This window comes from Myxine glutinosa, chromosome 8 (assembly GCF_964187855.1).
Source record: "Myxine glutinosa chromosome 8, kmMyxGlut1.1, whole genome shotgun sequence".
Classification (NCBI taxonomy): Eukaryota; Metazoa; Chordata; class Myxini; order Myxiniformes; family Myxinidae; genus Myxine; species Myxine glutinosa.
This window is the reverse complement of record NC_136268.1, coordinates 11,410,883-11,436,210: the sequence shown is the minus strand read 5'-3', so window position 1 is coordinate 11,436,210 and position 25,328 is coordinate 11,410,883. Positions and strand designations below refer to the sequence as shown.

The window sequence follows — 25,328 nt, the reverse complement described above, 5'->3', positions numbered from 1 at the left end:
GCACGGCCTCCGGCCACCTGGTGGTCCTGTCCACCATGGTGAGCAGGTGGGTGAACCCCCGCGAGGGGGGCAGGGGACCCACCAGGTCCACGTGGACGTGGTCGAAACGCCGTTCAGGCATGGCGAAATGTGCCAGCAGGGCCTGGGTGTGGCGGTGGACCTTGACCCGCTGGCAGGCCGTGCAGGCGTTGGCCCAGTCGCGGATGTTTCGTCGAAGGCCGTGCCAGACGAAACGCACCGACACCAGCTTCTGAGAAGCTTTCCGGCCCGGGTGAGAAAGGCCGTGGATGGAGGCGAAGATGCGGCGCTGCCAGGAAACGGGCACGATGGGGCGAGGCTGGCCCTGGGAGATGTCGCAGAGCAGGACGGTGCCCGCGAAGGGAATGTCGGCCAGGCGGAGGCCCGTGTCCGCCGCACGGAGTGCCTGCACCGAGGCGTTGGTGGTCTGGTCGGCCGCCATGAGCGCGAAGTCCACGCCGAGGTGGACCGCGTTCGCGCTGGCCCGAGAAAGACAGTCGGCCACGGCGTTGTCTTTGCCGGCGACGTGCCGGATGTCCGTGGTGAACTCCGACACGGCGGAGAGGTGGCGCTGCTGGCGGGCCGACCACGGCTCCGTGACCTTAGCCATTGCGTAGACCAACGGCTTGTGGTCGACGAAAGCCGTGAACGGGCGGCCCTCCAGGAGGTGTCGGAAATGGCGAACGGCCAGGAATAGCCCGAGCAGCTCTCGGTCGAACGTGCTGTAGTTTAACTCATTCGGCTGGAGTTGCCGGCTGAAAAAAGCGAGTGGCTGCCAAACCCCGTCCACCCATTGCTCATGGACGGCGCCCACCGCGTAGTTGGAGGCGTCCGTAGTGAGGGCGATGGGCGCGTTGAGCACCGGGTGAGCCAGCAGCGTTGCGTCGGCGAGGGCCCGTTTGGCGCTGGCGAAGGCCGCGCCCATGGCCGCGGACCAAACAATGTCATGCTTGGCCGGCTTGCCCCGGAGGGCCTCGTAAAGGGGCCGCATGAGCTGAGCAGCGCGGGGCACGAATCGGTGATAAAAATTCACCATGCCGAGGAACTCTTGGAGGGCCTTGATGGAACGGGGACGCGGGAACGTGGTGATGGCCTCGACCTTGGTCGGCAGCGGCACGGCCCCGGTCTTGGTGATGCGGTGGCCCAAAAAGTCAACGGTCGTCGCGCCGAAGTGGCATTTGACCGGGTTGACAATTAAGCCGTGCTCGCTGAGGCGACCGAACAGTGTTCGGAGGTGGAGGAGGTGCTCGGCGCGGGACGTCCTGGCGACGAGGATATCGTCCAGATAGACGAAAAGAAACGGCAGGTCACGCAGCACGCCGTCCATCAAGCGCTGGAACGCCTGGGCCACGTTCTTGAGGCCAAACGGCATCCGCAAAAATTCGAACAGGCCGAACGGCGTGATGACGGTCGTCTTCGGGACGTCGGCCGCCCGGACAGGTACCTGGTGGTAGCCCCGTATCAGTTCAATTTTCGAAAAGATGACCCGTCCCGCCAAACGGGCGGAAAAGTCCTGAATATGCGGGATCGGGTACCTGTCGGGGGTGGTAGCGTCGTTGAGACGGCGGTAGTTGCCACACGGGCGCCATCCACCCCCCGGCTTTGGCACGATGTGGTGGCGAGGCCCACGCGCTATCGGGGCTCCGCACGATGCCGAGGTGCGCCAACGCGTCGAACTCGGCCTTCGCCACGGCGAGCTTGGCCGGGTCGAGGCGGCGGGCCCTGGCGTAGACCGGCGGGCCCGTAGTGGGTATGTGGTGCTCGATCCCGTGCCGCACCGCGACGGCCGAAAACGTCGGCCGCGTGAGGGCCGGGAATTCCGCGAGCAGGCGAGCGAACTCGTTCGCTGCCGGGAGGGCGCACGCCAGTTCGGTCGGCGCGGAGCTGCTCATCGTGCACGCCAGGGAGCTGAAGGTCTTGGCATTGACAAGGCGATGACGTTTGACGTCGACCAGCAGCCCGTGCGCGCAGAGGAAGTCGGCGCCCAGCAAAGCCATGGGGACGCATGCGGTCACAAAAGTCCATTGAAAACGCTGGCTGCCGAAGCAGAGGGTGACGACGCGTGGGCCGAAAGTGCGTATGGCTGAGCCATTAGCAGCGACCAAAGAGGGGCCGCAAACGGCGTCCCGCCTGTCCTGCTCGGAGGCGGGTATGACGCTCAGTTGGGCGCCGGTGTCACACAGGAAACGCCGCCCAGACGCTTTGTCCCGAATGAACAGCAAGTTGCCCGAGTGGCCGGCGCTCATGGCTGGGAATGAACGCCGGCCCGGCCGTTTCCCGACCTGCCGAAAGTGCACGGGGGCCGGCACGTCCGAGCCTTGTGTCCGAACCTGGCGTGGTAATAACACCACGCCCGGTCAGGTGGAGGCCCCGGCCGTCGTGTCGGAAGCGGGCGGTGCGGCGTGGCGGCCGCCAGTTGCACCGGCAGTTCGGCCTCCAACCGTGCAGTGCGCTCGGGTGTCGTGGGCGTCGCCTCGGACGGCGGCGGGCTCCAGGTAACCGCGCCGATGTGCTGGCCCGCCGAGGAGATCTTATCGGCTTCCCTGGCAAGGGCACGGGAATCCGTGATCAACGTGCCAGCCAGGGCGAGGCGTACCGGGTGAGGCAGCTGGCGAAGGAACAGCTCGCGGAACAGAAAATCCGGAGAGTGCTCACCGAGCAACGAGAGCATATAGTAGATGCGCTCGGACGGGCGCGTGTCGCCGAGCTCGGGCAGAGCGAGCAGGCGCCGTGTGCGTGCTGCCGGTGAGAGGGCGAAAGCGTCGAGGAGGAGTGTCTTCAGCGCGTCGTATTTGTCAGCAGCCGGCGGGTGCTCGAGGAGGCTCCAGGCGCGGGCCGCGGTGGCGGAACCGAGCGCCGCCACAACATGGTGGAAGCGGTGTCGTCCGCGGTGATGCCTCGCAGGGCGAACTGAGAGTCCGCCTGAGCAAACCAAACAGCCGCGTGAGCCTCCCAGAAGGTAGGCAGTTTAAGCGTCACTGCCGTATCCATTTCGGTAGGTCACCAATGAAGGAACTGCGCTCCAACGCGAGTCGAAAGAATTGACGCGACCAAAGACGGAATTCGTCCGAGTTGCTTTATTGAAACAAAACAGCTCAGGTATTCTGACCAAAAGCCCGTTTATCGGGCAGCAATATATATACACATTTATGTCAGGAAGTTTGCCCGGCAAAAGCTATACCGGGCATGCCCGGGTGTCAAGGGCGAGCCTTGGAAAGGCGAGTCTGGACCTGCCCGGGCGTGTTTGGCTGCGGCCTGGCAAGTCGAGGCTGGGCGTGCCCGGGCGCTCTGGACGAGCCCTGGAAAGGCGATAGCGAGCATGCCCGGACGCTCTGGGCGAGCCCTGGAAAGGCGATAGCGGGCATGCCCGGACGCTCTGGGCGAGCCCTGAAAAGGCGATAGCGGGCATTCCCGGACGCTCTGGGCGAGCCCTGGAAAGGCGATAGCGGGCATGCCCGGACGCTCTGGGCGAGCCCTGGAAAGGCGAGAGCGGGCATGCCCGCGAAAGACGAGACCGGGCGTGCCCGGGAGGTTTGGGCATGCCCGGGAACAGTGAGTCCGGGCATGCCCGGGAGAGGCGTGTCTGGCCGTGTTCTGGCCGGTGCAAGGCGATTGTGTGCATCCAGCGGTAACCGCTACACTTGTTCCGCACCTCTTATTCCTTTCCCTACACACTTCTCGTAGATTGATACTGGTTCCGCACCTCTTCTTCCTTTCCCTACACACTTCTAGTAGATTGATATTGGTTCCACACCTCTTCTTCCTTTCCCTACACACTTCTAGTAGATTGATACTGGTTCCGCACCTCTTCTTCCTTTCCCTACACACTTCTAGTAGATTGATACTTGTTCCGCACCTCTTCTTCCTTTCCCTACACACTTCTAGTAGATAGATACTGGTTCCGCACCTCTTCTTCCTTTCCCTACACACTTCTAGTAGATTGATACTGGTTCCGCACCTCTTATTCCTTTCCCTACACACTTCTAGTAGATTGATACTGGTTCCGCACCTCTTCTTCCTTTCCCTACACAATTCTAGGAGATTGATACTGGTTCCACACCTCTTCTTCCTTTCCCTACACACTTCTAGTAGATTGATATTGGTTCCACACCTCTTCTTCCTTTCCCTACACACTTCTAGTAGATTGATACTGGTTCCGCACCTCTTCTTCCTTTCCCTACACACTTCTAGTAGATTGATACTGGTTCCGCACCTCTTCTTCCTTTCCCTACACACTTCTAGTAGATTGATACTGGTTCCGCACCTCTTCTTATTTTCCCTACACACTTATAGTAGATTGATACTGGTTCCGCACCTCTGCTTCTTTTCCCTACACACTTCTAGTAGATAGATACTGGTTCCGCACCTCTTCTTCCTTTCCCTACACACTTCTAGTAGATTGATACTGGTTCCGCACCTCTTCTTCCTTTCCCTACACACTTCTAGTAGATTGATACTGGTTCCGCACCTCTTATTCCTTTCCCTACACACTTCTAGTAGATTGATACTGGTTCCGCACCTCTGCTTCTTTTCCCTACACACTTCTAGTAGATTGATACTGGTTCCGCACCTCTTCTTCTTTTCCCTACACACTTCTAGTAGATTGATCCTGGTTCCGCACCTCTTCTTCCTTTCCCTACACACTTCTAGTAGATTGATACTGGTAACGCACCTCTGCTTCCTTTCCCTACACACTTCTAGTAGATTGATACTGGTTCCGCACCTCTGATTCCTTTCCCTACACACCTCTAGTAGATTGATACTGGTTCCACACCTCTTCTTCCTTTCCCTACACACTTCTAGTAGATTGATACTGGTTCCGCACCTCTTGTTCCTTTCCCTACACACTTATAGTAGATTGATACTGGTTCCGCACCTCTTCTTCCTTTCCCTACACACTTCTAGTAGATTGATACTGGTTCCGCACCTCTTCTTCCTTTCCCTACACACTTCTAGTAGATTGATACTGGTTCCGCACCTCTGCTTCTTTTCCCTACACACTTCTAGTAGATTGATACTGGTTCCGCACCTCTTCTTCCTTTCCCTGCACACTTCTAGTAGATTGATACTGGTTCCGCACCTCTGCTTCCTTTCCCTACACACTTCTAGTAGATTGATACTGGTTCCGCACCTCTTCTTCTTTTCCCTACACACTTATAGTAGATTGATACTGGTTCCACACCTCTTCTTCCTTTCCCTACACACTTCTACGAGATTGATACTGGTTCCGCACCTCTTCTTCCTTTCCCTACACACTTCTAGTAGATTGATACGGGTTCCGCACCTCTTCTTCCTTTCCCTACACACTTCCAGTAGATTGATACTGGTTCCGCATCTCTTCTTCCTTTCCCTACACACTTCTAGTAGATTGATACTGGTTCCGCACCTCTTCTTCCTTTTCCTACACACTTCTAGTGGATTGATACTGGTTCCGCACCTCCTCTTCTTTTCCCTACACACTTCTAGTAGCTTGATACTGGTTCCGCACCTCTTCTTCCTTTCGCTACACACTTCTAGTAGATTGATACTGGTTCCGCACCTCTTCTTCCTTTCCCTACACACTTCTAGTAGATTGATACTGGTTCCACACCTCTTCTTCCTTTCCCTACACACTTCTAGTAGATTGATACCGGTTCCGCACCTCTTATTCCTTTCCCTACACACTTCTAGTAGATTGATACTGGTTCCGCACCTCTTCTTCCTTTCCCTACACACTTCTAGTAGATTGATACTGGTTCCACACCTCTTCTTCCTTTCCCTACACACTTCTAGTAGATTGATACTGGTTCCGCACCTCTTATTCCTTTCCCTACACACTTCTAGTAGATTGATACTGGTTCCGCACCTCTTCTTCCTTTCCCTACACACTTCTAGTAGATTGATACTGGTTCCGCACCTCTTCTTCTTTTCCCTACACACTTCTAGTAGATTGATACTGGTTCCGCACCTCTTATTCCTTTCCCTACACACTTCTAGTAGATTGATACTGGTTCCACACCTCTTCTTCCTTTCCCTACACACTTCTAGTAGATTGATACTGGTTCTGCACCTCTTCTTCCTTACCCCACATACTTCTAGTAGATTGATACTGGTTCTGCACCTCTGCTTCCTTTCCCTACACACTTCTAGTAGATTGATACTGGTTCCGCACCTCTTCTTCCTTTCCCTACACACTTCTAGTCGATTGATACTGGTTCCGCACCTCTTCTTCTTTTCCCTACACACTTATAGTAGATTGATACTGGTTCCACACCTCTTCTTCCTTTCCCTACACACTTCCAGTAGATTGATACTGGTTCCGCACCTCTTCTTCCTTTCCCTACACACTTCTAGTAGATTGATACTGGTTCCACACCTCTTCTTCCTTTCCCTACACACTTCTAGTAGATTGATACTGGTTCCGCACCTCTTATTCCTTTCCCTACACACTTCTAGTAGATTGATACTGGTTCCGCACCTCTTATTCCTTTCCCTACACACTTCTAGTAGATTGATACTGGTTCCGCACCTCTTCTTCCTTTCCCTACACACTTCTAGTAGATTGATACTGGTTCCACACCTCTTCTTCCTTTCCCTACACACTTCTAGTAGATTGATACTGGTTCCGCACCTCTTATTCCTGTCCCTACACACTTCTAGTAGATTGATACTGGTTCCGCACCTCTTCTTCCTTTCCCTACACACTTCTAGTAGATTGATACTGGTTCCGCACCTCTTCTTCTTTTCCCTACACACTTCTCGTAGATTGATACTGGTTCCGCACCTCTTATTCCTTTCCCTACACACTTCTAGTAGATTGATACTGGTTCCGCACCTCTTATTCCTTTCCCTACACACTTCTAGTAGATTGATACTGGTTCCACACCTCTTCTTCCTTTCCCTACACACTTCTAGTAGATTGATACTGGTTCTGCACCTCTTCTTCCTTACCCCACATACTTCTAGTAGATTGATACTGGTTCTGCACCTCTGCTTCCTTTCCCTACACACTTCTAGTAGATTGATACTGGTTCCGCACCTCTTCTTCCTTTCCCTACACACTTCTAGTCGATTGATACTGGTTCCGCACCTCTTCTTCTTTTTCCCTACACACTTATAGTAGATTGATACTGGTTCCACACCTCTTCTTCCTTTCCCTACACACTTCCAGTAGATTGATACTGCTGTAGCGGTTCCCGCTGAATGTACACAATCGCCTTGCACCTGCCAGGACGCGGCCAGGGCGCGATCGCCATGCCGGGCTCGTCCGGACGGACCCAGACGCGCCTCTCCTGGGCATGCCCGGGCTCGCTGTTCCCGGGCACGCCCGAACCTCCCGGGCACGCCCGGTCTCGTCTTTCCCGGGCATGCCCGCTCTCGCCTTTCCAGGGCTCGCTCAGAGCGTCCGGGCATGCCCGCTCTCGCCTTTCCAGGGCTCGCCCAGAGCGCTCGGGCACGCCCAGCCTCGACTGGCCAGGCCGCGTCCAGGACGCCCGGGCATGTCCAGACTCGCCTTTCCAGGACTCGCCCTTGACACCCGGGCATGCCCGGTCTCGGTTTTCCCGGGCAAACGCCCGGGCATAAATGTGTATATATATTGCTGCCCGATAAACGGGCTTTTCAGAATACCTGAGCTGTTTTGTTTCAATAAAGCAACTCGGATGAATTCCGTCTTTGGTCGCGTCAATTCTTTAGACTCGCGTTGGAGCGCAGCTCCTTCACTGGTTCCGCACCTCTTCTTCCTTTCCCTACACACTTCTAGTAGATTGATCCTGGTTCCGCATAGTCTCTGCATCCTTTCCAAAAAGCAGAAATCAATCGTTCGAATAACAGGGATCTTTCTAGTACTGCACACCTCAACCCTTTCGTTCCTCACTTGTCCCATTTATGGAACCACCTTCGTAAGTTCATTCCCATTCCTCCATCCATGACTGCAATTCGGTGGTACATCACCATGTCATGCCACCCTCTTTCCCGACGTGCGATCGTTCCTTATCCCAATTAACTGAACCTAACCCTTTTAGTTACAGGTTTCCTCCCTTCCTCTCCCATCATGTTTGCGCTTATAACACCCACCGATATTTTGCCCTCCGTCTCCTCTCTCTTCCATGAGCTTAGATCTTGTATATAAAGAAAAACATTTACTGAGATTTCTCCTGAACAGTGGAATCACCTCCCTTTTTTTTTTACCTTGCCACCTCTCCATTTATTTAAGGTCACAACCTGTCACAACCTCGTTGTGACCCAACAATTGCATGAAACAACTTTAGTCATTAGCATTATGAGTACGGTACTCTACAGAGTACCGTTGTTTAGACAGAGTGTATTCCATTACCAAATGATGTATACAGGAATGTTTAAGGAGGTGAAGCGTGCGCATGCGTAATAAAGCACTTTGGTCATGGTTTCCCTCTAGTGTGGGTCGGGTCCAGATTTCGTCCAGGTGCGATTCCTTTCTTCAGCCGAGTAGACTGGAATACTCGGCATATTCGCTTTTCCAGGACGACGACCATACTACGTGGTATCTTACAAGGTGACAGCCTTACCCTCTTCCTGATTTGTCTGGCTCTGGACCCACTGAGTAACTTCATCAATAAACAAGGACACGGATACAATGTAAAGTGCACCAGAAAAATGACCAAAGAACCTAGAAAGGTGACATCTACTATACATGGATGATCTAAAACTGTTTACACCAAATGATAACAAAATGGCCGATCAACTGAAACTAGTAAAGCGTTACTCGGAGGACATTCAAATGGAATTTGGTCTTGACAAATGCACCAAATGCACATTTCTACATGGGAAAACAAAGAGAACACACAATATCTCAATCGATGAAAGTACAACAATACAGGAACTGGAAAACGAAGCACCCTACAAATACCTGTGAATAGAAGAAGGCCTCCAGGTAAAACACAAATGTGTAAAATAATCAGCACAGAGTACCTACGTCGAATAGGAGTAATTCCGAAATCATCACTCTCTCCAATAAACAAAATCAAAGCTATAAACCAACTTGCAGTGCCGGTATTCCAGTATAGCTGTGAAATTTTAAATGGGCCACAATTGGAGAATGGAGATCAACAACTTAGACACCAAAACAAGGAAACTTCGAACTATTCATAAGATATTCCATAAAAAGAAATACATTGAGGTTTTACTTGCTGAGACGAGAATTAGGAGACGATCTGATGGAGCTGAACCAAGTGTACAGAACAGCATGTGTAGGATTAGCGGAATATGTGAAAAGCTCAACAGATTATCGAATGAGATTAGTACACGAGCAAGAAAATAACAAATCAGAAAAGGTATCCTTAATCCAAACTTCCAAAAACATGTGCAAGTGCAGGAAACTACGCAGGAAAACGAAACAACCATATACAGCCCCAATGATCACAAAGAAGAAAAAGAAAAACGACAAAAAGAAACATCAGCAGATACACTCTGACAAATGGGAGAATTAAAAAACAGCAGGAAGATTCAAAAGAGCTTGATAGACCAGGGATTGATAAGGAAGGCTCATTGGAATGGCTACGAGGAGGTCAAATTAATTGGGACGGAGAATGGGTCATCAGAAATGCCGAAGACCAGGAACACTACACTAATGGCTTTAAGAAAATGGCGGGATTGAGCTAATCAGACAAATGCAGGTTTTGTGGGGTAGAAACACAAAGTACCAGTCACCTCCTTTTGGGATGTAAAAAGCTCATGTCAGAACAGTTGTACACAGAAAGACATGACTGCGTCCGTATAGTAATCGACTGTAAACATTTCAACATTTCGGTTCCAGAAGAACCATGGAAACACAAACCAAACTCGATCCTTGAAAATGAACACATAGTGCTCACGCATGACAAGGTGATTGTTGTGTCGTAAAGTTCAGTTAGAAGAATTCAGTAAGGCCCAACTGTTTTATTCAAACCAACATCGAACGCACGTCCCGTTCCAATCCTCTCCACGCTCCGTCCTTTACCCGGAACTCCTCCTCCTATTGGCCACGTCCCCTCGACCGGACCTTCGATGCACAACACCACAATGATCCCATCGAGTGTGGACATTACAAACAAAGCATTGTGTCCGGACATAGGGCTCAAACACAAAAAGGAAAAGACGGCGTTGTTTATTGAGGTTTCGGTTCCCAAGGACTTTGAACTAGAAGATTCAGAAACCAGAAAAATGCTCAAATACCAGGAGCTGAAAAATGAGGCCAAGAGGTCTTGGATATTGAATTGGCCAAGTGGAGGCTGTCAGAGGTTCAGTGAGGATTCCAAAAAGAGCCCTTGAAGCTATGAGAATGAAGTTTCACAATCTGGTTCATGAATAATGATCCTTTAGTAAAAAGGGAGGTGGACATTTTGAGTTCTGGGAGAACTTCCTAAAACCTGCATATGGAGATAACAACCAACAGGATCTTCATCTTCATCATCAAGAAAGGTTTCTGCTCATTGTATTCATGTCATTCGCTTCGTCGAACGCAGTATATATATGTAGAATTTAAAAACACACCTGGTCACACACAAGTGTGCCTCAATGACCGGGACCTCAGTCGAGGTCCTCAGCATCATCCAGTTTCGGCCCTTCTCGATACGGTCAGCGAAGGTGGGCTAGCAGTGGTAGATACGCCTCCACATGCAGCATCTACACCTGGATGCATACATACCCCCAACCCCAGCCAGTTAGAACACAGACTACAACAACAAAACCGCCTCCACTCCCACAATCCACATCCCCTCACCCACTCACCAAAAAAACCACACCTAACCCGGCCACCTACCCTTACAACATGCACCACTCAAACAAAACCACACCCACTCCTGCATCACACACACACACACACACACACACACACACACACACACACACACACACACACACACACACACAGTCACTACCTACCCCTTTAGTCTGTATGTATATGTATATATATATATATATATATATGTAGCGGTTACCGGAAGCATGACACAATTACCGTGCACCGGCCGATGACGCGACCGGCGAGCGGTCACGTGTCCGGACTCGCCCGGGCGTGTCCAGACTTGCCCTTCTCGGGCGAACACTTGCCTTGCATCCCACGCCCCGTCGGGAGGCGTGACTTACCTATTTTGCATACCACGCCCCGCCTGAGAGGCGTGGCTTTTGTGTGTTCAGTTTGCGATATAAATTGCCGCCCGTTCGAGGGGCAGATTTAGTGTGCTTTTGAGTTCTTTGGTTTTGAGCTAAATAAATAGCTCGGTGCAACTTCGTTCCTGTGTTGTCCATTTTGTCTGGCTGAATCGTGCGAGCACAGCTCCCACAATTGGTGACCCCTTTCTAAGAACACGGCGATGGAGTCAGCTGTAGCTTTGAAGCTCCCGGGCTTCTGGGAGTCGCACGCGGCCGTTTGGTTTGCTCAAGCGGATTCTCAATTCGCCCTGCGGAAGATTACAGAGGATACGACGCGCTACCATCATGTGGTTTCCGTGCTCACCGCCTCCACCGCTGCCCGGGTCCTGAGCTTCCTACAGAACCCGCCGAACGCCGACAAATACGGCGCGCTCAAAGGCCTACTCCTCGGTGCGTTTGGACTCACGGAGACCGAACGCGCACGACAACTACTACACCTCCCGGAGCTGGGCGAGGCCCGTCCATCCGAAAGCATGGACCACATGCTTGCTCTTCTCGGTGACCACAGCCCGGACTTCCTCTTCCATGAGCTGTTCCTCCAGCGGCTACCCGGGCAGGTACAGTTAGCTTTGGCTAATTCGCCCATCACGGACCCTCGCGCCCTGGCCAAGGAGGCCGATAAATTTTTCTTGGGCGACATATCGCGACACCTAACCAGGCGACATGTCGGAGCGGCCGCCTGGGACCCTGGGCTGACCGAGGCAACGTCCGCGCCACGACCGGCGCCTCTACCGGCCGAGTCCACGCCACTGACGGCAGCGGCCGCTGCGACACCCCGTCAACCGAACCCAACGCGACCGCCAGAGCCTCCACCAGAGCGGACCATGTGCTATTACCACGCCAGGTTCGGGCAGAAGGCCAGAACGTGCCACCCACCGTGCACTTTCGGCAGGTCGGGAAACGACCAGGCCGGCGCTCGCTGCCTGCCATGAGCGTCGGCCTTTCAGGCAGCCTTCTGTTTATCACGGACACGGAGTCCGGGCGGCGTTTTTTGTGTGACACCGGCGCTCAGCTGAGCACGATACCCGCCTCGCTGCAGGACAAACAGGCTGCGCTATGCGGCCCCACCTTGGTCACCGCAAACGGTTCCTCCATCCGCACCTTTGGTTCGTGCAGCGTCGCATTCTGCTTCGGGGGCCAGCGCTTCAGGTGGGACTTCATCACGGCGAACGTGCCCATGGCCTTGCTGGGTGCAGATTTTCTTTGTGCGCATGGGCTTTTGGTCGACGTCAAAGGGCATCGGCTCATCAACGCGGAGACCTTCAGCTCGCTCGCTTGCCCATTCAGCGGCTCCGCTCCGACCAAGCTAGCCTGCGCGCTCCCGGCCGTGGACGATTTCACCCACCTGCTCGCCGAGTTTCCCGCCCTCACGCAGCTGACGTTTTCGGCCGTCGCCATCAAGCATGGCGTCGAACACCACATCCCGACCACAGGTCCACCGGTCTACGCCAGGGCTCGCCGCCTCGACCCGGCCAAACTCACCGTGGCGAAGGCGGAATTCGACGCGCTGGAGCGATTGGGCATTGTGCGACACTCGAATAGCGCGTGGGCCTCACCCCTGCACATCATGCCCAAACCGGGTGGCGGATGGCGACCATGCAGCGATTACCGCCGCCTCAACCCCGCCACTACCCCGGACCGGTACTCGATACCACACATACAGGACTTTTCCACCAGTTTGGCGGGACGGTGATCTTCTCCAAGGTCGACCTTATTCGGGGCTACCACCAGGTACCTGTCCGGCCGGCCGACGTTCCGAAGACGGCTGTAATTACCCCTTTTGGCCTCTTCGAGTTCCTCTGAATGCCGTTCGGCCTTAAGAACGCGGCCCAGGCCTTCCAGCGGCTGATGGACAGTGTGCTGCGCAATCTCACTTTTCTGTTCGTCTACCTGGATGACATTCTCATCGCCAGCACTTCCCGGGCGGAGCACCTCGTCCACCTGCGCACGCTTTTCGAGCGCCTTGGCCAGCACGGCCTCATCATCAACCCGGCGAAATGCCAGTTTGGCATAACGGCCGTCGACTTCCTGGGGCACCGCATCACGAAGCGCGGGTCCGTCCCGCTGCCGACCACGGTGGAGGCAGTCACAAGTTTCCCGCACCCCCGCTCCATCAAGGCCCTACAGGAATTTTTGGGGATCGTAAATTTCTACCACCGGTTCGTGCCTCGCGCCGCCCAACTCATGCGCCCCCAGTACGAAGCCCTCCGGGGCAAGCCGGCCAAGCACGACGTCGCCTGGACCACAGAGATGGACGCGGCGTTCACGGGCGCTAAGCTGGCCCTCGCCAACGCGACCATGCTGGCGCACCAGGCGCTCGACGCACCCATCGCCCTCACCACGGACGCTTCCGACTACGCGGTGGGCGCCGTGCATGAACAGTGGGTGAACGGGGCTTGGCAACCGCTGGCCTTCTTCAGCCGGCAGCTTCGCCCTAACGAGCGCAAGTATAGCGCTTTCGACCGCGAGCTCTTCTGCCTTTACCTGGCTGTTCGCCATTTCCGCCATCTTTTGGAGGGCCGCCCGTTCACGGCGTTTGTGGACCACAAACCCCTGGCCTTCGCTATGGCCAAGGTTACGGAGCCGTGGTCGGCCCGCCAGCAGCGCCACCTCTCCGCCGTGTCCGAATTTACGACGGACATCCGGCACGTCACGGGCAAGGACAACGCTGTGGCCGATTGCCTCTCCTGGTCCGGCGCGAACGCCGTCCACCTCGGTGTGGACTTCGCCCGCATGGCGGCCGACCAGACCGCCGACCCCACGGTGCAAGCCCTCCGGACAGCGGACACAGGCCTGCGGTTGGCCGACGTCCCCTTCGAGGACACAGGCACAGTTCTCCTGTGCGACGTTTCCCTGGGCCAACCTCGCCCCATCTTGCCCACCGGATGGCAGCGGCACATTTTTGACGCCCTCCACGGCCTTTCCCACCCGGGCCGGAAAGCATCACAGAAGCTCGTGGCAGCAAAGTTCGTCTGGCACGGGCTCCATAAGGACGTCCGCGACCGGGCCAATGCCTGTGTCGCCTGCCAGCGCGCGAAGGTCCACCGGCACACCCAGGCCCCGTTGGCACCATTTGACGTGCCCGCGCGGCGCTTCGACCACGTCGATGTGGACCTGGTGGGACCCCTTCCCTCCATGCGGGGCTTCACCCACCTCTTCACGATGGTGGACAGGACCACCAGGTGGCCGGAGGCCGTCCCGCTGGCATCAACAACATCCGCCGACGTGGCACAGGCCTTCATTGGCACTTGGATTGCCTGTTTCGGTGCGCCCTCGCACATCTCCTCCGACAGAGGCCCGCAATTCACCTCCGAGCTTTGGGGCGCGGTCGCCCAGGCCTTGGTGCTCAAGCTTCACCGCACCACGGCCTACCACCCCAAAGCCAACGGCTTGTGCGAGCAGTCCCACCGCTCGATGAAGACCGCTCTCAGAGCCAGCCTCCAGGACGACGGTTGGGCCAACAGGCTCCCGTGGGTCCTATTGGGCCTCCGAACGGCCCCTAAAGAGGACCTCCAGGCTTCCACCGCCGATCTGGTCTACGGCCAGCCAATGCGCGTGCCGGGCGAATTCATCCCTGACGCCACTGGCCCCTGGTCCGCGGCTCGCCAACGCTCGGACCTCCAGGAGGCCGCCAGGAGATTTGCCCCCGTGCCCAACTCCCACCACGGCTGCCCCCAACCCCACGTCCCCCCAGCACTTCGCACTGCGGAGTACGTTTTTATCCGGCACGACGCACACCGGGGACCGCTCCGGCCACTGTACGATGGACCGTTCCGGGTCCTGCAGAGGGACGACAAGTCATTCATCGTCGACATCGGCGGTAAGCCGGACCGCATCTCCGTGGACCGCCTCAAGCCGGCCCATTTGGACCTCGACCAACCTCCATGGTTGGCCCTTCCTCCACGACGGGGCCGTCCCCCGTCAACCAAGCCCCCCGCCCGACCATCCACCGCCACGCCGCCTACCACCCCCACACGAATCACCAGGGGTCGTTTCGGCCGGTTCATCAGGACCCCCCTCAAACTGACTCTCCCGGTGCAGGTTAATTCTGGGGGGGGCGCATGTAGCGGTTACCGGAAGCATGATACAATTACCGTGCACCAGCCGATGACGCGACCAGCGAGCGGTCACGTGTCCGGACTCGCCCGGGCGTTTCCACACTTGCCCTTCTCGGGCGAAAACTTGCCTTGCATACCACGCCCTGTCGGGAGGCGTGACTTACCAATTTTGCATACCACGCCCCGCCTGAGAGGCGTGGCTTTTGTGTGTTCAGTTTGCGATATAAATTGCCACCCGTTCGAGGGGCGGATTCAGACTTCAGTGTGCTTTTGAGTTCTTTGGTTTTGAGCTAAATAAATAGCTCGGTGAAACTTCGTTCCTGTGTCGTCCATTTTGTCTGGCTTTATCGTGCGAGCACAGCTCCCACATATATATATATATATATATATATATATATATATATATATATATATATATATATATAGAAGTGTACCCTATGTTGGTGAATATATAACATATATAAATATATATTTGTACAAACTTATTTTAAGTAATTATTGTATTCCCCATTCAATATTCTCTCCTAATGAAATGTTTGGCGGTGTAGCAGCTCGCACTACGATTATCGGTGTACAATTATTGTTTTGTTTGCCCAGGTTAATAATCGATCTTGATATTCTAATTTTAAAGGTATCTCGTGTTCAAACTCATGTTGACCTTTAGATCGAAGGAATAAAAAATATTCCACAACCAACGACAACTCAGAATGAATAATTTTCCTCACGAATGTTGAGAATGCTGAGGCGTACGATTTTTTTTATGATCAAGAAAACAAACTAAAAAAAATTATTTTGTTAACTTAAGGTATTATATAATTATATGTCAATGAAACTAAAGTGATGTACCGACAATAATGAATTTGAAGGATGAGGATGAAGGGGTAAGTTTTCATTCTCACCACAGGCTTCGGTGACGTGTTGTTGGCGCGTTTGTTTGTTGGGTCGTTTCACAATACGCTTGTTCGCTTCAGAAGATCCTTTTTTTTTTTTCTTGAAAATGTACTTAGAACCGTCGATTTAACTTTATTTTCTTTTATTTCCCATTGTGATTATTTTTATCCTTGGGGTAAAAACATTTGACGTAGACAAGTCGGGCCTCGATGTTCGTGGTTTCTTATTTACCTCAGACTTCCGTGTAACTTCGCACTTCGAAAAAAACAACCTTCAATCCCGTTATTTTGTTTAAATTGCTGTTGGAAGGATAAACGTCGTCGGTTTGTTTTATTTTTGACATTTCCCTTGCTCAGACGACAACTTGAATATCCTTTCGTCTACCGTTCTTCGTGCATTGAAAGTCGAGGATTCTTCGTACAATGTTTGCTTTCTTCTTCAGTTTCACCATTATTTTTCCTGTTCCATAACCGTCAAACCCGATCACAACTACAAGAACCTGTCGTCCATTTCATCCTCGTTCGGGATCCCAATCGCTTCCGCTGCGGAATACAGGACACGGCGCTCATGGAGAGTGAGGCCACCACCAGAAAACCGGAAGAAGAAGGTGAAGATCGCCAGCAACAACCACAACCTGCCGGAGGTGCTGCTGGCGCATCGGCAAACACAGATGGAACGTTTGAATGTAACATCTGCTTGGACACGGCGAAGGACGCAGTCATCAGTCTCTGTGGACACCTGTTCTGGTGAGACCCGGAAGATGAGTTTACGAACCCCAGCCTTCCCAACCTGTATTCCCTCTTCGTTTGTTGTGTCTACCTGCCCCATTGTTATTGTATCCATACCTCTTTACCCCTACTGTATGTGTCTACCTGCCCCATTGTTATTGTATCCATACCTCTTTACCCCTACTGTATGTGTCTACCTGCCCCGTTGTATCCATACCTCTTTACCCCTACTGTATGTGTCTACCTGCCCCATTCCATTGTTATTGTATCCATACCTCTTTACCCCTACTGTATGTGTCTACCTGCCCCGTTGTATCCATACTTCTTTACCCCTACTGTATGTGTCTACCTGCCCTGTTGTATCCATACCTCTTTACCCCTACTGTATGTGTCTACCTGCTCCGTTGTATCCATACTTCTTTACCCCTACTGTATGTGTCTACCTGCCCCGTTGTATCCATACCTCTTTACCCCTACTGTATGTGTCTACCTGCTCCGTTGTATCCATACTTCTTTACCCCTACTGTATGTGTCTACCTGCCCCGTTGTATTCATACCTTTTTACCCCCACTGTATGTGTCTACCTGCGCCGTTGTATCCATACCTCTTTACCGCTACTGTGTGTGTGTACCTGCCCCGTTGTATCCATACCTCTTTACCCCTACTGTATGTGTCTACCTGCCCCGTTGTATCCATACCTCTTTACCCCTACTGTATGTGTCTACCTGCCTCGTTGTATCCATACCTCTTTACCCCTACTGCATGTGTCTACCTGCCCCGTTGTATCCATGCCTCTTTACCCCTACTGCATGTGTCTACCTGCCCCGTTGTATCCATGCCTCTTTACCCCTACTGCATGTGTCTACCTGCCCCGTTGTATCCATCCCTCTTTACCCCGACTGTATGTATCTACCTGCCCCGTTGTATCCATACCTCTTTACCGCTACTGTGTGTGTCTACCTGCCCCGTTGTATCCATGCCTCTTTACCCCTACTGCATGTGTCTACCTGCACCGTTGCATCCATACCTCTTTACCCCTACTGTATGTGTCTACCTGCACCGTTGTATCCATACCTCTTTACCCCAACTGTATGTGTCTACCTGCCCTGTTGTATCCATGCCTCTTTACCCCTACTGTATGTGTCTACCTGCCCCGTTGTATCCATACCTCTTTACCCCCACTGTATGTGTCTACCTGCCCCGTTGTATCCATACCTCTTTACCCCTACTGTATGTGTCTACCTGCCCCGTTGTATCCATACCTCTTTACCCCTACTGTATGTGTCTACCTGCCCCGTTGTATCCATACCTCTTTACCCCCACTGTATGTATCTACCTGCCCCGTTGTATCCATACCTCTTTACCCCGACTGTATGTGTCCACCTGCCCCATTGTATCCATACCTCTTTACCCCCACTGTATGTATCTACGTGCCCCGTTGTATCCATACCTCTTTACCCCCACTGTATGTATCTACGTGCCCCGTTGTATCCATACCTCTTTACCCCCACTGTATGTGTCTACCTGCCCCGTTGTATCCATACCTCTTTACCCCTACTGTATGTGTCTACCTGCCCCGTTGTATCCATACCTCTTTACCCCCACTGTATGTATCTACCTGCCCCGTTGTATCCATACCTCTTTACCCCGACTGTATGTGTCCACCTGCCCCATTGTATCCATACCTCTTTACCCCCACTGTATGTATCTACGTGCCCCGTTGTATCCATACCTCTTTACCCCCACTGTATGTATCTACGTGCCCCGTTGTATCCATACCTCTTTACCCCCACTGTATGTATCTACCTGCCCCGTTGTATCCATACCTCTTTACCCCTACTGCATGTGTCCACCTGCCCCATTGTATCCATACCTCTTTACCCCTACTGTATGTGCCTACCTGCCCCGTTGTATCCATACCTCTTTACCCCTACTGCATGTGGCTACCTGTCCTGTTGTATCCATCCCTCTTTACCCGTACTGCATGTGTCTACCTGTCCCGTTGTATCCATCCCTGTTTACCCGTACTGCATGTGTCTACCTGTCCCTTTGTATCCATCCCTCTTTACCCATACTGCATGTGTCTACCTGTCCCGTTGTATCCATCTCTCTTTACCCGTACTGCATGTGTCTACCTGTCCCGTTGTATCCATCCCTGTTTACCCGTACTGCATGTGTCTACCTGTCCCGTTGTATCCATCCCTCTTTACCCGTACTGCATGTGTCTACCTGTCCCGTTGTATCCATCCCTCTTTACCCCTACTGCATGTGTCTACCGACCCCATTGTATTAATACTTCTTTACCCCTACTGTATGTGTCTACCCTCTCTGCACATCGACACATCTCCTTTGTACCAATGACCCAATCCCTATTGATGTATCTGACACTGTTATCTCTCCGTATCGCTTCTGATACTTCACATTTATGGTAAACTGTGAGGAGGTGTAATCGATATATTTATTTATATCGATATGTGTCGATATCGGTGTGTGGTGTGTGGTGTGTGGTGTGTGGTGTGTGTTTCTCATCCTTGTTTGAAGTGTTCATCTCATTTTGGTATAACCTTGTTTTGTGTTTGTTTATCCTCCTCTCCAACTCCCCTTTGCCATGTCCCATCAAAGCTGGCCCTGCCTGCATCAGGTATGTACTTGTTACTCGGTATAACCTACCATAATTACCCAAACGTGATTCTTCTTTCTGTCCTTTCATTTTTGAATTCCTCTCCAGCTGTCTTGCCCAACATTTCCTCCTCTTCATCTACTTAAGTGTGTTTTTGTTTTATTTCCACCAAACTACATGGAAAGAGAGAATTCCTAGCGTTCCTGGTTCCAATAAAACCTAACACGTCACAGGCGATCACGTGCATTCTGGGGCTTGCTCCCCCCCCCTCGCCGCCTCCCCTTCCCCAATAGTGCCCTCCAGGTAGGATGTTGGGGACTAACAGCCGGCGAAGCCGGTGTTGTGAATGAACGCGTACGTATTATGTTGAAAAGCCAGATTTTTCTGGATCCCTTGAGAATTTCGAAACTTTGACGCACCAAATCGCTCAATGGAGGCCGCCATCTTGCGGATGCGGAAGTATGCATAACAAATTGAAAAAAGTTCAATCGGAGTTTGTTTCACCCGTCTTTTTTTGATTCACAATCTTATGCACCTCTATTTTGTAATTAAAATACTATAAGACCAACCTCGGCCCGCACGGGCCTGGTTATCTTCAACGAAAATCGTCACCAAACACCGGAACCAATGAGATTCGAGCATTTGAAAAAAATATTTCAAAAACCAAATCGCTCAATGGAGGCCGCCAACTTCCGGATGCGGAAGTATGCATAACAAATTGAAAAAAGTTCAATCGGAGTTTGTTTCACCCGTCTTTTTTTGATTCACAATCCTATGCACCTCTAATTTGTAATTAAAATACTTTAAGACCAACCTCGTTCCCCGGGCCAGCACGGGCCTGGTTATCTTCAACGAAAATCGTCACCAATTACCGGAACCAATGAGATTCGAGCATTTGAAAAACTATTTCAAAAAAGCTTATTAATGCGTTTCGGACGCTGAAAACGGCGTCAAATATTCTAAAATTGACGAAGAATTCTTTTTTTAGAAATCTCGCGGCCATAGGGGATAGTTTTTCACGGCCGGAAATATCCGAAATTGAGACGGAATTCACCGAATTAATCAAGAAGTAAATTTTATAAATTTTAATCTCATCCAGAATGCAAATGGTGTCATTTTGAACTAGGTACGGCACCTACTACACCTACCTACTACCAACTACCTAACCTACTGATGCCATTGTGATGGGTAAAATAGTGCTAAGAGGCTTTGGCTTCGCCGGCTCATTGCGGCTTTGCAGTCTGGTACTAGTAATGGTGACTATAAACTACCAGTAATCACAAGTACTGTACATTTGATGATTTACATGAGGTACTGTACTTTTGATGATTTGCATGAGGTACTGTACTTTTGATGATTTACATGAGGTACTGTACTTTTGATGATTTGCATGAGGTACTGTACTTTTGATGATTTACATGAGGTACTGTACTTTTGATGATTTACATGAGGTACTGTACTTTTGATGACTTACATGAGGTACTGTACTTTTGATGATTTACATGAGGTACTGTACTTTTGATGATTTACATGAGGTACTGTACTTTTGATGATTTACATGAGGTACTGTACTTTTGATGATTTACATGAGGTACTGTACATTTGATGATTTACATGAGGTACTGTTTATTGAATTATTTACTAACCAAGTGACGTGAGGCACAAATCTGGCGGGCCTCAACTGGAGATAAACGTACAACATGCACTTGTCTCTTTTATCCGACCATAACACATTGCTTCAAAAAGGGGACCACGGTGCCCGAAAAAGGCCAACCCCTGCTTTGTGGGGGAAAATGGCCTCTTAAGGTGGTTCGATGCACATCTCTTTTCCACCAAAAATACTGTACCTCAAATTATGTCCGTAGATCTGAATGTGTGAGTCAGGAATAGCAGGCAAAACAAATGACCATATCAAAATTTTTAGGGTAAGAATCCTCTTCTTTTGTATGTAGCACAAGACTCCAGGGTAGCATCATTGAATGGGGGGAGTAGCTGTGCCACTGATGACCCTCTGTCAGTTAGAGAAGGAATTTGGAACTTGCTCCAGAGTGCCTACTCTTCACTAAGGACACCGTGAGATATATAACGTCCACCAACTAATGTCAGATGGGACGCACACTTAACTTCAATCCAAGGAACAGCAAACACATTAAGGAATCACCCTGCCTGGGAAACACTGGGATGACAGTTTATGGCTGAGTCGTTGTTTGACGAGGGCGGAAGGGAATGATGAGGGTGGCGTCCAGCTGGCTTTTTCCATTGTGGCACGGTGAGCTCCACAACTGTGGGCACCTAGCCCATCAGTCCCAGGGCCTGCGGCTCTCTGGCTCACTATCTGCTGCACAGTCCCAAGCCGATTGTGTCATGTGCCAAGCGCTACTCTCATGTGCACTATAGAGCACACCAAATAACCCCGAGACCCTCACACTATACAGACTAGTAATCCGAGCTCTGTGTATGAGTCAATTTTGCCCTTTCTTGCTTGTCCAAGGTTTGCAAGACAGAACTAACAAGAGGTAAGAGTTTGTATCATGCCCAACACCTCTTTACAAGCTCTTTGCTCTTATGTTCCCTCTTGTAAACTTTGTATAAGTAGGGTCGAAATACATTTTTAAAGGTAGCAACTGATGGTGTGGTGGTTCTGCTTTGAACTGGCAGCATCTGAGACTACGCCTTGCCTGTCGATGTTGTCATTCGGGCGAAGGTGGTCTTGCTCACTTTTAGAGCCATTACTTAGCAAGGCTTCTTAAAAAATGAGGCCTATTTTTAAATCTTGGGGAAAATGCCAGGAGCATAGAAAAGGCCACTTTATATAAGGGTATGTGCCATGTGGCAAAGTAGAGAAAAGAAGGGACATTCCATAGCTTTTAGAAAATGTTGAACAACAGAAAAGGAGGGACATTCAAAAAATCTTGTGTGCATGCTGGACTACCCTTGTGTTCTTAGGAGGAACCAAGTAATGCTCCAGAAAAGTTCATTCAAAAAGGGGCGCCAATTTGAGTCGTACAACTACATGAAGAGGTAAATGTATTTTCAATGCATTTACAGTCCTTTGGTTTGAAAGGGACCTCTTCACAGTCCTTCATTTTTCTGTAAAATATTAAAATGCCAAATATAATATAAGTTTATGTCAAGTGCAATTATGGTCCAAAAGGGATGGGTAAAATAGGCCGCACTGCACATGTGGACAATTGTTTCATCTAATCCAATTGTTGCCTATAATGTGTACACACATCACGCTTGTCCAACGCTTGTCCCGAAGAATACATCACATCCAACATGTCTGCATTTGGTTGGTACATAGTGCATACAAGTTTTATTAATTTTTTAAACAAATTACATTTCACACACATGCACATGATCTTACACGTTTTCATTTTCAAGGTAAACAGAAAACTTTACGTACTGATGGGTGTTAACCTACATATGTAGGTCGCCCCTTTGTATGAACTTTTCGAGAGCATTAATTGGTTCCTCCTAAGAACACGAGCGGTAGTCCAGCATGCACACAATATATTTTTTTGAATGTCCCTTTTCTATAGTTTGCCACATGGCACATACCATATAAAGGGGCCTTGTCTATGCCCATGGCATGTTTCACAAGATACATTTTAAATATGAACAAAATACATTTGTTCATCTTACAAGACTTTATTGAAAACGATATAAAAGCCCTGGAAAGGTAAGGGGAAAAATATTCAACCCAGGTGGCATTTGAACTCACAATCCCCAGCTTGAGTCTGATTCCTTATCCATTAGGCAATTGTGTCAGCACGTTGGAATATATTTTGATATATTTCGTTGGAATATGTGTGTGTGTATACATATATATATATACATATATATTGTCGTGCGACTCCGGTTAACACCAGAAGGTCGCGGATAGGCTGCAACGGTTTATTCGGAGGCAACAACCAAACGGATTTTACATTGTCGCACGGGTGGAAGAAGGAAAATGGAAGCTGCGCAAAAAGCTTACCTTGTGCGCCGACTACAGCTTTACTTCGATCCTGCAAGGAAATTAATTCAACCGGGCACAGGTTTAACAGGGAATGGAAAATAATACAAGGGTTTATTGCAAAGAAAATCGGGACAGGGAAAAGCACGCGCCGTAATAAATATCCTAATCGGGACGTCCCCACACGACAGATTTCAGAAACGAGATACAGGAATATGAATTAATAGAAAGAAAAACGTCCGTTATGTAATTGTAAAATGTTCTGCGGATGCGGCCTTATCTCGTCTGTCGTCCTGCGTCCCCAAGCTCCGCAGCACACCACGAGGCCCCTCCCTCCAGCACCACAGCAACGCGAAGGCCCGAGCCAACACCCACTCCGTTCGCACACGAGGCCCCAAAGCAGGAAAAGCACCGCGCGTCCAACACAGGCTAGCGGCTCCAAGCGAGGTTGATCTTTCCACACGATCTGCCTGCCACGTCCCAGTCAGCTCTCCCGAAGCAAACGTGTAAGAAGCAAGCGAACTCCACTCGGGCTATATCTCAACTCAACTCAGGCTACGCAAGACGAAGCGCCGGATGTCCAAAAAGGGCTAGCTGCGCAAACAAGAGCACGAACCGCAAGAGACTCTCCAGACCATCTCTCTCTCTCTCTCTCTCTCTCTCTCTCTCTCTCTCTCTCTCTCTCTCTCTCTCTGTCTCTGTCTCTGTCTCTGTCTCTATCTCTATCTCTATCTCTATCTCCTATCGCGTTCGGCGCTCTCTTAAATAACCTTGCTGGTGACGTCACTTCAGCCTTGGCGCGCTACCCAATCAGTGCCCTCCACTGACTCGCCGGCTGGAGGTTCACGCCTACCGTGCCACCCCAACTCTCGTCCCCTGTTCCGTGGTCATAGCGCGTGGCACTCGAGGTGGATAGGCCTGTCGGAGGTGTAATTGGCGGCGGCCATGCGGCGGTGTCCTTGCCTGGTTTCCTTCTGAAGTCATGTCAGGGGAAGGGAATCGTTTAGTGTTGCGCTAGGGACCGATCTATGGTGTCTACAGGTGTGCTTTGCCATAAGGGACAAAGTTTTGGCTGACCAGGTGAGACACACAGGGGCGCTACTCTTTAATCCCTACGCTACTTATCACTCAAACATCCTGGTATGCTCACAGGTATACTCTCAACCGACAAAACGCATACACAGAACTTATTACAAGGTAGATTCCTTACCGCGACAGACGAAGCACGTTACCTACACAGATCTATCTGGCTCTACATATCACTACCCCCACCGACATAACAATATATATATACAGTGGAACCTTGACTTACGAGTGCCCCAACTTACGAGTTTTTCGAGATACGAGCCGTCGCTCGGGCGGTTTATTGCTTTGAGATGCGAGCCGAGATCTGAGTTACGAGCTTTCGCCACCCGGTCACGTGGTTATCTTGCCGTGCAAGTACAGTATCTCTGTCGTATAGCCTGCATTTTTGTTTTCGCATGTGGGTTATTTTGAGTTTACGCCGCCAGGTGGGTTCTGGTCACGTGGGTATCTTGCCGTGCAAGTACAGTATCTCTGACGTATAGCGCTGCATTTTTGTTTTCGCATGTTGGTTATTTTGAATTTACGCCGCCAGGTGGGTTCTGGTCACGTGGTTATCTTGCCGTGCAAGTACAGTATCTCTGCCGTCAACTTGTTCAGAGTGCCGGCGATAGCTCGCCTTCTCTTTGTGGAAAACACGGTACTGAGAAGAAGAAGAAGAGGATGATGTGCTTGGATATAAAACACGCAATCGTCGAAAAACATGAGCGAGGTGTCGAGGAGGACGTATATAACGGCAGAGGAGAAGAGCATGCCAGGCCACAACTTGTGGATATAAAACACGCAATCGTCGTGTTTTATATAAAACTTGTGCTTGGATATAA

The 25,328-nt window shown here is 51.0% G+C and overlaps 1 protein-coding gene across 3 annotated transcripts in view; it reads left to right on the top strand.

Annotated features, from left to right (window-relative positions):
* The window catches only part of RNF185 (ring finger protein 185), a 191,982-nt gene that overhangs the window by 128,929 nt on the left and 37,725 nt on the right, over positions 1–25,328 (top strand). For all 3 annotated transcript variants that reach the window (XM_068123913.2, XM_068123912.2, XM_068123910.2), the window contains exons 9-10: positions 16,558–16,861; positions 19,466–19,484. In XM_068123913.2, coding sequence (XP_067980014.2) covers positions 16,558–16,861; positions 19,466–19,484 — 323 coding nt within the window. The remainder of the gene's footprint in view (positions 1–16,557; positions 16,862–19,465; positions 19,485–25,328) is intronic.